The sequence below is a fragment of the Corythoichthys intestinalis genome, chromosome 2, assembly GCF_030265065.1.
Source record: "Corythoichthys intestinalis isolate RoL2023-P3 chromosome 2, ASM3026506v1, whole genome shotgun sequence".
NCBI lineage: Eukaryota > Metazoa > Chordata > Actinopteri > Syngnathiformes > Syngnathidae > Corythoichthys > Corythoichthys intestinalis.
Window position 1 is genome coordinate 63,742,772 of NC_080396.1, and position 15,906 is coordinate 63,758,677.

General features: G+C 40.1%; 2 protein-coding genes across 6 annotated transcripts in view; one reads left to right on the forward strand and one right to left on the reverse strand.

The window, feature by feature from the left end:
- Positions 1-57: 57 nt before the first annotated feature.
- On the forward strand, positions 58-8,541 carry szrd1 (SUZ RNA binding domain containing 1). Of its 3 annotated transcripts, XM_057817102.1 has the most exons (5): positions 58-307; positions 1,280-1,329; positions 1,461-1,602; positions 5,349-5,624; positions 6,585-8,541. In XM_057817102.1, exons 3-5 carry the CDS (start codon positions 1,517-1,519, stop codon positions 6,694-6,696), a joined length of 474 nt encoding a protein of 157 aa, XP_057673085.1. In that variant the 5' UTR covers positions 58-307; positions 1,280-1,329; positions 1,461-1,516; the 3' UTR covers positions 6,697-8,541. The 3 variants fall into 3 exon arrangements, with proteins under 3 accessions (XP_057673085.1, XP_057673078.1, XP_057673093.1); XM_057817095.1 differs by lacking the exon at positions 1,461-1,602 and having other exon boundaries at positions 65-307; positions 6,585-8,535; XM_057817110.1 differs by lacking the exon at positions 1,461-1,602 and having other exon boundaries at positions 248-393; positions 6,585-8,537.
- The window catches only part of atp13a2 (ATPase cation transporting 13A2), a 37,944-nt gene continuing 29,975 nt past the window's right edge, over positions 7,938-15,906 (reverse strand). For 2 of the 3 annotated variants that reach the window (XM_057817072.1, XM_057817065.1), the window contains 3 exons: positions 14,258-14,409; positions 10,585-10,757; positions 7,938-8,560 (listed from right to left, as the gene is read on the reverse strand). In XM_057817072.1, the coding sequence (XP_057673055.1) occupies positions 8,396-8,560; positions 10,585-10,757; positions 14,258-14,409 (490 nt within the window). In that variant the 3' untranslated portion in view covers positions 7,938-8,395. The remainder of the gene's footprint in view (positions 8,561-10,584; positions 10,758-14,257; positions 14,410-15,906) is intronic. The other variant, XM_057817081.1, reaches the window with a different exon arrangement.

A 15,906-nucleotide genomic window follows, 5' to 3' on the forward strand; every position in this document is an offset into this window, starting at 1 on the left:
AAACAATCGTTGAAATTAGAGCCCTGAACTAGTTTTTCAGGTGAAGCATTGTGGAAACACCTCATCAGTGTGTTCGCCGTTCCCGGAGAGCTCCGCGGCCGCGGCACTGTAGTAAACCGAGGACACCGTACGAACAGCCCAGTCGGCAGCGGGGGCCGATTGGGGTGGGGGAAGTCGTCACAGTGACGTGCCTGTTGGCTGAGAGGCGGACCCGGCTGTGCCGCAGCCGCCGAGCAGCGTGTCGCCAGCAACATGAAACATGGATGAGGAGGTGGCGGAAAGTTGGGAGGAAGCGGCTGATAACGGGGTAAAGAGACATGAGACCACCCTGGCACTTATTCGAACACCCATGACTTGAATCGCGCTCGCTTTCGAGACTACTCGATGTGTGCGGTGAGTCCCGCGGGCCAACAATGTGGCTGGTGCTAGCGTGTTAGCACGGGCAAAGTTAGCGGGCTAACGCCGAGCGGCTGGCGACGTAGCTCGGCTGTAGCCAAATAAGCTCGACAACGAGCCATTTCAAGAAGAACCCACCTCTACGCCGAGCGTGTATCCCGCGAACCCGGTTCGGTGACATCAGTTTCCGTTTTTGACCGAGCTAATGCTAACGCTACTATGGCTGACATGAAAAATAGAACGTAGACGCCGGCTCACCTTTTGCTGTAGCGCCGCCTCTCAAGGCGTTCACTTCCAATTCTACTTTCAAATTTGTTATATCTTAAATCTAAGGCTTCATTTCACTTATTAAGACGACTCCTGTACACGTTGTCGGCCGTTTTATTCAGCCCTGTTCCAACTTTTGACAAAGTTGACGTGTTGCATTTGAAAGTTTTAAAATAGCTCTAGCATAACAGTTTGTTTCCTTGGCGAGCAGCGATTGAGAAGCGGCCAAAGCGGCCATTTAACGACGGTCCCTAGCGATCAAGTTTGCATCCTAAAGTTAGCTTAGCGCCAACCGATGACGTCATCATCGCGGTCCGAGGAGGCGCGCCTAACCGGAAGTAGCTTGCTATCATGATTCTAAGCGAAACGTAACCCATTTGTTAACCAATAATAACATAAATGTTTCATAGGTGTTGCCGTATTATGTTGAATGAAGTCGGTGAGCTTAGCAAATTCATGTCGTGACTTGACAGCTGCCCCTGTGTAACCAATTTATAAATAGCTTGTAACTCAACCCTGCTTTCCTCCCCACTTGCTCAATACCTTCCGCACCCTTGTTTCTTCTCTACCATCAATTTTCTTTACAATAATTCATGTTTGCATGTCCATTCTACAGGAAATGGAAAAGCGGTTAGAGGAGAAGCTAAGAATCAGCCAGAAAGAAAAGTAAGAAAAATTTGATGAATTTGGGATGTAGAGACATTATTGTTATTTCACATAATTTCTCTGTTTCAAGGGGTCAGATGATGTCCCATTACATTAAAATTTTAATGTGGGTTTTTTCTATATATTTCCAGGGCGTGCGCAGTTGGTTGGGCGACAAGATCACATAATTTCTGTTTGAAGGGGTCAGATGATGTCCCATTACATTAAAATCTCAATGTGGGTTCCAGGGCATGCGCTGTTGGCTGGGCAACAAGAACAAACAACAATTAGCGGGTGAAATCTCCAAACTATAAACTCTTGAGAAAACACAGAAAATCGGAGAGGGTTTTAGAGAAAAGCTTCAAATTTGTATTAGCGACAAAATCTGAGTAATTCAAAGCTTGTTTGAGATTTGAGATGATGAAAAATGTTGATCTGACTCACCTGACTCAATTATGCAAAGCTCATGAAAAATTGAGGTCTTTCCATTTTGAGGCGTACAGTTATTTTGTTTCAAGAAAACTTGAATTTGTATGCAAGGCACAAAACTGAAATGGATTGTATACTATGTAATTTATTTTTAAATCCCTAAACAAAAATATAGTTACTAGTAGGGGTGGGAATGTCGGGGAAACTCACATGCGATACAAGGGTCATGATGACGATGATCTCACAATGTGGCGTTGCAACAATTATCGATAAATGGGTCAGGAAATCATTCTACAATAAGCATATTGATTTTTGCTCACTTCCCGTTGATTTTGGGACATTTCTGCGGCATATGCTGTTGATTTTGGAGCATTTACAGATCACTTCCCTATGATCCCAGGTCACTTCCTGTTCATTAACCCAAAATCAACAGGAAGTGACCTATAAATGCCCCCAAAACCTGGAAAACTGGCTTTGAATGCTCTGTTCAGTGCCATTGACAGTGCTAGACGTCCAATCTATCTTTTTGTATTCAACTCATTGCATGCCATTGATGGTGATAGTTGTTCAATTCATCTAATCTTGAAACACTTTGTCAGCAAGTCATGGGTTGGCTTTGAATGCTCGTGTTTCAGTCAGTCAAAAGGTTGTCGATCTGTTTCCCTATTTGTATTGTAAATTGTAGTTTCTGTCTGGTTAATGTTAAGCCTGTCGTGATATGCAATGAGTCAATTTATCGCACGGTAAATAAAAATGAGGGTTGTAATTTTCCCAGCTTCGATTAAACGCAGCTGGCGTTGCGTGCATACATTTGTGTGTGTGCTTCTTTGGGTGTGCTGCATGCACTCGGCACAGGAGCGTGCTGATTGCATATGAGCCTCCTGTTCCTTTCACTGATGTTTATTGGTCATCAGCAGGCCAGCACGAATTTAGGTTCAGACATACAAAATAAGGAAACATCTATTTTACACATTGTAAAATGTTACCATTACTACATTGAAGCTAATGAAAAAAAATGTAGGCTACTAACCACTGTAGCCTGCTATAAAACATTGGCAGTAGGCATGTGCTGGTATATTTTGACGGCATGATAACCCTAAGCCAAAATATCAGTTTCACGGTATCACGATTTTACAACTAAAGCTCTAAAATGTGTTACTTTGACATATCTGGGTTAAAAAAATTAAAAAACAAAACTTTCCCCCCACTGAACAGGAGTTTTATTTTTCAAAACATGTTAGCAAATTGGAACATTAGTATAATGTTAAGTTAAATAAAATATATATATTCTAAATTAGGGGTGCACGATATCCATTTTTTGAAACCGATATCGATAACTTCCTGCTCCTCAAAGCCGATATCGATAACCGATAATAAATATATAACCTGAGTTTTTGAACACCTGGAGGTTTAAAAAAATAGTGGTGGATTCAAAATAGATTTGCCTTTGATCTCATCAGATTTTTCATAATAACATGAACAAAACAGTGCATTTCACTTCTGCACTGCCCGACAGCCAGCTAAGATGAATGCACTTCCATACACCACAAGGCTTGGTCTTTTGCTTTTATGGGAAGACACTCGTCTTAATATTGTAAAAGTACAACAGAAAAATACACATATTCAATACTCAATATACAACAAACTGCACAATATACTTATACACACAACTATTATATGTTTTATATTGTAGCATAGCACACTAGCTTGTGCTACTAAAGCATTGGCTGGCTTCTATAACACAACTTATGAAGTTCTGTACATATCACCCTTCACCACAGAAGTAAACATATTTTGCACATCCATATGTAATAGTAAACATAAAATACTTACATATATTTCCGACGCGGAAAAGTAACAGAAAGCATTCACGACTGTCAATGCTACCACTGGACACCATAATGTGTAAGTGATTGAACCAAACTACTGTAACAAAAAATAGGTGCATTGAATTATTCTGACCAGCAGGTGGGAGCAATGCCCCGCAAATGGTCAACTGATTTCCCATACTATTGTGTAAACAGCAAAGCCAGAACAGTACATATTATCGGTCCTTTTATAAATGTTATTGGATTTATCGCGATGACGTCATAATTCCTATTATCGGACCAATAATTATCGTGCACCAGTATTCTAAATAAAATAAATGCAGTCGTTTAGGTCAGCCTAAACCCACAGCCACAGCTCAATATTATTACCATCAGAACAAAAATAATTATTTTCCATAAAAAGCACATTTGTGTGTCTCGTATCATATTTACATTACACACAGACTCTTTCTCAACACAGACAGTTGCCAGAGAGAAAAAAAATCGCTACGTTTTACCACCGCTAGACACCCTAAAGACGCTGGAGTTAACTCTAATAGCTGGTGGGAAGCGTTCATGACAGTGTTTACTAACCTTTAGTTGTATAAATGCGAAATAATATTGGAGGTCTTGCTTCCTTGGCAGCCACCCTTGGCAAACATGTTTTACATGTCGGGTAGCTCACCTCTTGTAAGCTGCGGCCATCTGTAACTTTTTGGTAGCGGAAGTATTCCCATACCAATGATTGTTTTCTTCGATGGGGGAAAAAGTTCAGGAATTTCACCTCCTCCAGCCATTGCGAGGGATTTTCCCTGCATTTTTGGGACATAAAAAATAGCTATTCTTTTAGGGACAGTATGACGGACAATTTTTGCGGTTTTGAAACCGTGACGTTTTCATCCCACATTACCTTGAAACCGGTAAACTGACAGTCTTCACCAAAACGCAGAATTGCGGTTAAAAAGTAACACATCAAATATGAAAACTCGCTGGTTAACAGCATTTGTGGACGATGCAAAAAAAAAGAAAAAAAATCTATTACTAACATGACTAAAAGAGAAGTGCATTTTTTTTTTTTTTTTTTAACAGTTTAGTACAGTTAGTGGCTCAGCAAACGCACTTTGAGTGAACATTTCAAAATAAAAGCATAGGTTCAAAGTGTAGATGAAAAATTTCTGGAGTTAATCCCAGATACAGATTCTACACTAAAAATAGTTTTAAAATGACACCCATTATGAAAAATCTGATAGGCGATGAATAATTTGTCTTTAAATTTGCTAACGTGCACGTTACAGGACAAGATGACAGTCATTTTGGATCAAATATACACTTTTGATGTGCTCTAATTGGCAGAGAACAAAAATGGCATTGGGTTTCTTACCTATTTCATATTCTGCACTTAGCTAGCTTTCAAATGACTCGCTCTGCATTGTGTTTTAATATTTATTATTTTATTATAGTTTGTTTTATTTAAGAATAACAATGTATTGCATTTGAATGGGTGATTTATTAGGATGTATTGTCACTACTGGTGGAATTGGTTAAAAAAAAAAGACAATAATATCGCATATCGGCAATAATTTGAGACAATATATCACCTGCTAAAATGCTATCGCGACAGGCTTAGTTAATGTAAAAGCAGTGCATTTTTACAGCAAGAAAAGTTTGTATATCACTGTCAATGGCAGCTAATGAGTTAAGAAATTACAATTTAGATATTTCTTATGCATTTCTTGTTGGTCCATGAGTGAAACTTCACCTTGTCGAGACCACGTCCCTCATCATCGTTTAATTTGCCGACAGAGAGTCAAGTAACCACCATTGTTCCTCACGCTCGCCACTGAGGATGGCCATGGTCATCCAGGACGATTCTCTACCGGCAGCACCTCCGCCTCAGATTCGCATCTTGAAGCGGCCCACCAACAACGGCTCACTTGGGTCGCCCCTGAACCAGAATAGGCCCACACCCCAGGTCAAATCACTGGCGCAGCGCGAGGCGGAGTACGCCGAGGCCCGCAAGAGAATTTTGGGCAGCGCCTGTCCGGAGGAGACGGGCCAGGATAAGAACAACGCTGACAGGTGATTTATCAATTTGACACAAATGAAAGGCTCATTTATAGAGTATATGTTTGTACAAAAGGCCATGAGATGCAGTTGTTTCAAGAGTTGTCCAGTAATGACTTCTTAACTGATAACCCGATGTTGTCCAACACAAAAATCCGATACAGATATACGCTGTCGTGGACTTAACGTGTGTGTGTGTGTGTGGGGGGTGGAGAATCATTTGAAACTTTTTTTTCTTTCAACATTCATGAGATTGGGGATTATACTGAAGTTTTCATTGTAAATGTACAGTATTTAACAAGACAAAGTGCAATTAGAGACCAATTGCATCACTCGAATGCACACTTTCAGCCTCAAACTTGGAAGTTATAACGTTCACTCCGTTTGCCAACTTCTTGAGGTAGACTAGAAACCTTCCTTATTGCCTCCCAAAACAGGCCTCTATTTCCTCATGCATTCCAACACCCACCAGCACCCCCTGCTGACTGATTCCCGTCATTCAGACTGAGAACTTCAGTGCATGAGGACCAATGTAATGACAATTTCCAAGATGTATTTTGCTGGGCTTTTGCACAAGTTTTCTATTATCATCATTATATATGTGTTTAATATTTTTCTTAGTGATTATTTCTTGCTGGCGATGCAGTAGTTATATGTTAGGAGTTTGTAGTTCATTATTTTTCAATTTTTTGTTCATTTTTATTTGAGCGACATGAGTGATTTGGGTCTTTCCCTCAGTTAACAAATCCCAATCATTTTAGAGGCAGTTAGGGGGAACTCTGAAGTACAGCCACAGTGCTAAGTGGTGACCAGCCCACTCTCAAAGACTAAGCATTTATGTGAGCTGATGACCCAGCATAAAAAATATTGATACCGATGAAAAAGTTTAGTTGTTACAATGCGTGAATTTCTAATTTGGTTCTTGATCTTAGTTACATCGTCAACATTAGCTCTTGTTGTATGATTTTCCTCCAGAGCCCCTCGCACCAACTCTACGTTGCCTTCAGAGGACACCAGATCTACCAATCACACGGTCCGACAGCCAACCAGTCCGGACGGTACCCAAGGGTTCCGACAGCACAGATAAATTGGACCTCGGGGCTTTTTGGGGGGCCCCTGGAGTGAGCAGACTACACTATTTGGCTCCTAACTTTCTTCCCGCTTGCCCCTCCCAAATTCCGTTTGGACACTGTGACTATGAAAGCCTGGACCCACTGTGATGATCCCTTTAAAGGAACACCTCACTCCACCTCTCCAAACAAAGACTACCAAAGAAGAGGCGGAGTGAGGCCCATCCGCAAGCAATAATAGTCAAGACGTCACTTTATAGCTGTGCTTTTTAATCTGTCACGTTGGCTCACCAACTTTTTAATTTTTTTTTTTTTTTTAACCCGTTTTTGGAGTATTACAAAGGATTCTCTGCTTGGTCATTTTCACCTAAATCCTGAGTTTAGAGTACTTGTCAGCACAGCTCCTGTGATACATACACCATATGAAAAAAAGCCATCTTTTTTCAGGAAGCAAAATTTACCATCTCGTGGTGTTGCAATGTAGCTTTAGCAGCGTGCTCCTAATGAGCATGTTGCCATTTATTTTGAGCCATTTTGTGTGTGTTTTGTTTTGTTATTTTGCCAGCCTTGCTCCTCGAACTAGCACATTTTTTTTTTTTTTTTAATGAAATGCCTGGGGTAAATCAAGTGGGACTTGACGGTCCCTTTTTTAGTAGCTTTTCTGCCTTTTAGACATACAAAATGGAAGCAACGTCAGCAGTATTTTAACTCATGAACAAAGATAGAAATCAGGTTCTCAATTTACTTTGTACATAGTGCATTGCTTCTTGAAAGCTTGCCCATGCCTTCTCCAGTACATGCAGGAGAAACACTTCAAAATGGACCCAGCATGTTGTTTTTTTGTTGTTGCAAAAACCTATGCCGATATGGTGGCTGTTGTCTGTTTGAACTGTTGTCGTGGCTTATTGTGCAAAAGGTCACTGCTGTAAATGATGACTGTATCGGATTATTCAAACATGATCCGTCGACGTCAGCAAGTCACCAGTTGGCTAAAGAATGTTTTATGTCCCCCCCCCCCCCAACGTGTGTTGGTTTTTGTTCACAAAGACTTCAAGAAAGCCATATATTTTGTGGTACAAGCCATCGGCGGAAAAGTCCAACTCTGCCAACGTCGCTTCTTTACTTCCTGGTGGTGCAAGTCAACGGAGAATGTGAGCAAAAAAAAAAATGGAACGCCTCGCTATAGTGCAGCAGAAAACTCTGCCAATGCAAACTGCCTGTAAATATATAGATTTAATAAACTGATTTGCAACAAAAAAAAAGTCATTACACCATTTTATTGAATCGTTTATCCACAGTCAGGTCCATAACTACTAAGACATGGACACAATTTAAATTTTATTTTGTTCTAATCACTGCACTAGATTTGAAACTTAAAAATGTTAAATGCAAACTTAATCTTTTAATTTGATGCCAATTTTTTGAGTGGTATTAAATCCTCTGATGACTATACTGTAAGTTCCATATTTAAGGCTATAATTTGATTTGTGATTTGTCCTATTGCTTGAAGTCCCTTTAAAAGTAGTTATGTATATACACGCATGGTTAAAACTCCAACAGCATTCCCCAGATTTAAATATAAATAGCCTAAAATTGAAACAGTTTGCAATAAACATATTTTTCCCCATTTCATATCCAGTGCAGTTATGCTGTTAGCCAAAAACATGAGTAGTGTGTCAACGTTTGTGGAAATGACAATTTTCAGAATTTTTCTCGCTAGTTTATGCCATTGACTGTGTGCTCCGAGGGGTACAGTATTTGGTTGAGGGGGGGCCATGAACGGTCACACAGGATGGAGTTGAGGTGTTTGAACTTTTTCTTGGATAAACGCTTCCGGCAGAGGCAACGAAGATAGTTCAAGACACCAACATCAACTAGCATCTGCAAACAAAAAAATATAAAAATCAAAAGATATTTCAATGTGATAAATTGAGCAATTTTTTAAAAATAACATTTTCTATATCTAAAACAAAATACTGAAAATTAGTTTCCTACATTTACTTCAATGTCAGGTTTTGACTCCTCAGCTAATGAGTGAGCAGTGTATAAGTGATGCTTCATCTAGTATTAAAGCTGAGAAGTGCAACAGAATGTAGATCAATTTTAGCTTCTTGTGCGGACCACATTCAATGATTATTTTGTACTTTGTAGTAGGCCAATAAAAACTGGGCAGCGGACCGCAGTTTGGACACCTCTGCTTTACTACATACACTGCTGGCCAAAAGTATTGGCACCCCTGCAATTCTGCCAGATAATGCTCAATTTCTCCCAGAAAATGATTGCAATTACAAATGCTTTGGTAGTAATATCTTCATTTATTTTGCTTACAATTAAAAACACAAACAAAAATGGGGGAAAAAATTAAATCGTGATCATTTTACACAAAACTCCAAAAATGGGCCGGACCAAAGTATTGGCACCCTTTGAAAAATCATGTAATGCTTCTCTAATTTGTGTAATTAACAGCACCTGTTACTTACCTGTGGCACATAACAGGTGATTGCAATAACTTAATCACACTTGCAGCCAGTTAAAATGGATCAAAGTTGACTCAACCTGTGCCCTTGTGGGTACCACATTGAGCATGGAGAAAAGAAAGAAGACCAAAGAACTGTCTGAGGACTTGAGAAGCAAAATTGTGAGGAAGCATGGGCAATCTCAAGGCTACAAATCCATCTCCAAAGACCACCGTGCGCATTGTCATCAATAAGTGTAAAGCCCATGGCACTCTGGCTAACCTCCCTAGATGTGGACGGAAAAGAAAAATTGACGAGAGATGTCAGCGAAAGATCGTGCGGATGGTGGATAAAGAACCTCGACTAACATCTATACAGGTTCAAGCTGTCCTGCAGTCCGAGGGTACAACAGTGTCAACCCGTAATGTCTGTCGGTGTCTGAATGAAAAGGGACTCTATGGTAGGATACCCAAGAAGACCCCACTTCTGACCCAGAGACATAAAAAAGCCAGGCTGGAGTTAGCCAAAACCTACCCAAGAATGCCAAAAATGTTTTGGAAGAATAGTCTCTGGTCAGATGAGACTAAAGTAGAGTTTTTTTGGGAAAAGGCATCAACATAGTGTAGAGTTTACAGGGAAAAAATGAGGCCTTCAAAGAAAGAACATGGTCCCCACCGTCAAACATGGCGGAGGTTCCCTGATGTTATGGGATTGCTTTGATGCCTCTGGCACTGGACTGCTTGACCGTATGCATGGCATTATGAAGTCTGAACACTACCAACAAATTTTGCAGCATAATGTAGGGCCCGGTGTGAGAAAGCTGGCTCTCCCTCAGAGGTCATGGGTCTTCCAGCAGGATAATGACCCAAAACACACTTCAAAAAACACTAGAAAATGGTTTGAAAGAAAGCACTGAAGACCGCTAAAGTGGCCAGCAATGAGTCCAGACCTGAATCCCATTGAACACCTGTTGGGAGATCTAGAAATGGCAGTTTGGAGAAAGCACCCTTTAAATCTCAGACACCTGGAGCAGTTGGCCAAAGAAGAATGGTCTAAAATTCGAGCAGACCATTGTAAGAAACTCATTGATGGATACCGGAAGCAGTTGTTCGCAGTCATTTTGTCTCAAGGTTGTGCTACAAAGTTAGGCTGAGGGTGCCAATATTTTTGTCCAGCCCATTTTTGGAGTTTTGTGTAAATTGTTCATGTTTTTTTTCCCTCTCTATTCTCTTTTGAGTTTTTTCATTGCAAGCAAAATAAATGAAGACATTACTACCAAAGCATTTGTAATTGAAATCATTTTCTGGGAGAAATTGAGCATTATCTGACGGAATTGCATGGGGTGCCAATACTTTTGGCCAGCAGTGTAGCCAGTGGAGAATTTCTTCCTCAAACGCTAGAAGAAAATTTGAAAAATGGCGATAATTCTACATTACTGTTGACACTCACCTCCACAATAAAGCAAATGAGGAAATTGAGGGCAGCCAGAGCAACAATCAGTAACTTGAAATTGAAGTCAGAGAAGTCGTAGAGCTGCATTATCTCCATGAAAAACTGACCAGGATACAACACCAGACAGGTCATCACGGCAAACAGGATGAGGAGTAAACACAGGAAAATCACTGCAAGGATAAAGATAAACTATTGTAAAAACTGCATTAGAAAAAGGCAATGTCCAAGCACTAAATACTTCCTTTGTGCATGCGCAGTTTCAGAACACATATCAAAAATGTCACCTTTGACCCCCGGATGACATGAGTCAGGTACGACCAGAGGTTTGGTTCCTTTTTTCCCCCCGCATGACTGTGGACCTATCGCAAGGCCTTGCCCCCTTGTAAAACTCGATCAACCCAAGGCTCTGTCAATTCCTCTCAGTGACAGTGATTGATTGAACCAATGATTTATGGATGGTGGCAGTTCAAATTTCTGAATTTGCACTACCACAGTTGGCAATACCTGTTTTTTTTTTTTTTTTTTTTTTTTTTTGGATGAAATGTTTTTCTTCTTCTTTTCTTCTTCTTCTTCTTGGTTTTTTTTCTTTTCTTTAATTAATTTCGTCTAAAGCAGACAGAGGGTTGCAGAATGCAGTGGAGGGGTATGTCCGTAACTTTACAGAGAGGAGATCTTACAGAATTGCAGGGGTGCCAATACTTTTGGCCAGCTGTGTAGGTGTGTGCATGAGGAGACTTTCCTTTGTGTACGTCCGTGACCAAACGTTATTACATCTTCTTTTTTTTAATAGAAAGTTTATGGTGTTTACTTTGGACTTTTAATGCTGAGGTCTTGACAGCCTAGTTATATTATATTTTATTCTATTTGTGTAGTGACAGTAGGGTAACCACCTGTCCGGTTTTAGGACGAATGCTCAGCCTTTTCAATGATGTGTCTGGCATCCGGCACAACCCATTAGCCGGTCGCTATTTGTCCGGCTTTTAAAGAAAATGGGACGCGGTCAGTTTATGTGATGCAACTACGCCCCACGGTTGTCACAACTGGTCTGCGATTGGCCAAGAGTGGCTTCAGTTAAAAACGTCCTATATCATTGGTTCAATAAAATGTAAATAAAGCTTCACGTGTGGCTACCTGACGACATCATTTCTTCGCTGAGATTTTACAACAGTGTTAGCGGACATCTTTTAACATTGAATGGACGAAAGAGCACGTTTTCCTCGCCAAAAGCAGTTAAGACTCGTTCCACGGTTTCTGCATGCTTTGCCGGTGTGACGTGGACGTGAGCAGCAGGCGCAAAGCAGCCATAGAACGTTACGCGGAGAGCGTGAAACAAACGAATGAGGCTAACAGCAGGTGGGTCGATGTTGAACACATTTTTTTCCGAGAACCCCTCACCGTCTCTGGATAAAATAACTGCAGCTGAACTTTGTAAAGTTATTTATCTTATAAAGGGTTCACTTCTTTTGAGCAGTTCAATGCTCTTATTGTTTTTACACAAAAAAAAAATTATTGTTGTGAGGAATTTTGTTTGTTTCAAATGTTCCTTGTTAATACCATTGTTCTGCCAAAATATCCGACAGCGGCGAAATGTCTACCAATTGTGAATATGACACCCTAAGTAAAACTGTACGTTTTCCTCTTTTTTTGTTTAGACGCATACAGGAAGAACATATTCAAAAATGTCTTAAGAAAATACTTAAACGTAATAATATCAAATAAGGGTGGTTTCAATACTATACAAATGAGGTCAACATACTGTAGACCCTACTCACCAACGTCATAGAATGACGTGTCGCTGTATCCGGCCGCCATATTGTCAGTCTTTGTTTATCCGTATTCTCAATGGTTTCAATTTGTCGTGCAATTTATAGTGCAATTCATGGAAACCCCGGTGCTTTCAGACGCTGTAAACTCATTGGATGCGTTGCATAAAAGGCGTTATGTGGAAAAGCTTCAGTCTATCCATTCGCCAGATCCATATTTGATGCCTAAATCGATATTTTTCGACCTGCTGTCTTCGCCCTCTCTGCCTGACATCTGCTACCCTGATATCTACAACTATCTTGTCCACACAAAATCAGCCTATTCTCACGAAAGTTTTAAAAACTTTAAGAGCAGCACTCTAAGCAACATTGCCCCGTGTGACCCTTTACTTCCAATTTTCTAGAATGGCGACAATCAATAAAAACAAAAGTTGACTGCGATGGCCGACGCTTCAAGGATAGGTGGATATTGGACTATTTCTTCAATAAAACACGCAACAACTGTGTCTGCCTCATTTGCAAAGAGACAGTCGCTGTTTTCAAAGAGTTCGATGTGACGCGATAATATTACCGAACAAGACACGCTGACATGTACGACAACATTGCAGGGAAGATACGCAGCGAGAAATTATAGCAACTTGAAGCTAATTTAATTTCACGGCAGCAGTATTTCGCAAGAGCCCGAGTGTCGAAAGAGAACGCCACAAAGACGAGACTGTTGAAACTATGAATTAAAAAAAATAATAAAGCAAATGTGACACACAGAAGGGCTTGCTAAAATTTGTTTAAATATAGCTATTGTTCAACGTAAATCAGCCAAGGTAGCCCCCCGCATTTTTACCACACCATATCTGGCCCCCTTTGCAAAGGTTTGGACACACCTGTTTAACTGATGATCTGTAGACGAGGCCAGCTTCTTTCACTTTGTACCAGCTAAATATTATTCAAAATGTAATGATGGTGGAAGAAATAAGCATCTTGAATTTGAAACTGTATGTTGTCGGCGATTAGCCTCGCAATGATCTTAATTGTGGTTGTCAGCCTTAAACCCTCTAAATATATATTAAATTCATCTTACCAGATATAAAATGACTACTACATAGTCTGTGGTAATCGTTTGGAGACCAGTTTTCTCGTCGAATTGCAGCAGTCCATCTCGCTCTCCTCTCCGGGTCTCTCGGAATACGGTAGAACTTCAAGTCTCTCCGTCTATCTTCTCTGTTATTGCAACCAACCGCCACACACGCCTTCACCATTTTGATTATTAATGTTAACGAGCAGAAAACCACGCCATAATAGGAGGAATTTACGTAGCGGTAATGCTAAAACCCGACGAGTAGACGGACAACATGGCGCGGAGGCGTGGTTGTGACGTCATGTGAGTATGGTCTATAAACACTCTGCTTTAAAGCTACCACAAGGAAACAAAATGCTTAAAAGCTATCCGGGGAAAACACGCCAAAAGCACTTTAAGGTAATGGAAAAGTTCAGTTGTTGTCATGTGATCAACAACAGAGCCTTATCCATAGCGTGCATTTGGCAAAAAAAATCCTTCCTCAATCTTTCATTGTACCTAGTGTAGGAATTACTGTACAGGTACCACACTCGGAGTATTAAACCATCTGGTTTTTGCTATTTTAAAGTTAGAAAAAAGATGCTTTAAGTCACGACCACACAGTATTCCTATGCAACTCTACTCTACTGCTAGTTGTCCGACTTTCGTGATTTGGGGGCATGGTTTTGCGATAGGTCCATTGGATATGGCTTTGGTTTCTATTGGGAACATTAACATATACTCAAACTGCACATGCGTGTAGGGGACTTTCAGTAATTTCTGCACTGCCTGCCTTGGTATTATTTGAACATTAGTAACATAACATTTGAAGCAAAGTGTCAATATCTCTTACCGTTGTGGTAGAGAGGTTTCTTGTGAGGGTAATTCTTAGTGACCACCACTGTCATGAATATGTACTGGAACCCGGACAAAGAAAACACGCAGGTGTTCTCCATGTTGGGTAGGTTGTCAGTCCCAAACACTGTGGAATTGAGGGGAATATACCTGAGGCAAAAATCACAGGATATTTAATTAGGAATTCACCAAATTGAAGACCAAAACCAAAAATGAGAAAAGCTAGCCTGGAAACGAAAACAACAAAATAAATATTACCTTGAAAACTAGAGTTGGCCGATAAAAGCATTTTAAAATGATATTGAATAATATCAACATCGGTTTTTCATTATCGGTTTTGAGCCAATATGTATGTTGCCTTCAAAGTGAATGTAAAAAAGCCTTCTGCCTTTGTACAAGGACTGGTCACAGCTTAGCACAGCAGTTATGCTTATTGACCATTAGATGTCTCCAAACTATGATGCTTGGGATTTGTTATGTGAGCAGACCATTTCCATTAATGGTGCAAAATTTAAATAAACAATAACTGATTGAAAAATAATGAATATGTTCAGTCCACGACTGCATATATCGGTATCGGATTTTTGGAGTTGGACAATATTGGGCTATCGGTTATCAGTTAAAAAGTCATTATAGGACAATTCTATTGAAAACCATAAGACAAGAATCCCGGATAGGCATTTTCTACACTTTGCCAAATCTATCCATGGTAGGGTTGGGTATCCTTTGGGTTTTATCAGATACCAGTAACTACTCCTTACGTGGCGCAAAGTGCACGAGGCAACATATTTGCAATGTTTCTTATCGCAATTTTGTAGCTTTGGCGCTAAAAGAGTTAAATCTTCATCTTTATTAGGGTCTGATTAACACATGTTGCTTCAAAACCGGTAACAAATTGATACAATTGTACTGATCTTTATCCACTTATTATCTTCTTATTCACGCAATATTAATCAGTAATTGCGTAGAGCCGAGGAGGTACATAAAATGCTTTATGTGCAAAAGCCTACTGTGGCAAAAAAATAAAATACAATTCATTGTTACCAAAATACAGTGCTGCTCGAAAGTTTGTGAACCCCACAGCGATGGTCAGATTTTTTGTAAAAAAAACTAAAATAACCTTATTAAATGTTAAGTTATACCCAAATCCACAATACTGACATTCCAAATAATGGACTGAAACTAAAGAAATAGTTATATTGTCATTCTTTATTTAACAAAAGTGGTTGATTTAAGAAAAACTCAGATATCATGTGTGCAAAAGTATGTGAACCCCTTCAGTTAATAGGATATTGCGCCTCCTTTTGCAGAGATTACCTCAACCAAACGGTTTCTGTAGTGACTAATCAGCCTCTCACATCTACTTTGGGGGATTTTTGCCCATTCTTCCTTGCAGAACGCAGTCAGTTGAGAGAGGTTTGATGGGCGTCTGGCATGAACTGCTCGCTTCAGGTCCCGCCACAGCATTTCAATGGGATTTAGGTCAGGACTTTGACTGGGCCAGTCCAGAACACGAATCTTCTTCTTTTTCAGCCATTCCTTGGTTGTATTGCTGGAATGCTTTGGATCATTATCATGTTGCATGATCCACCTTCTGCCAAGCTTTAACTTCAAAACAGATGGCGTCAGGTTATGTTCTAGGATTTG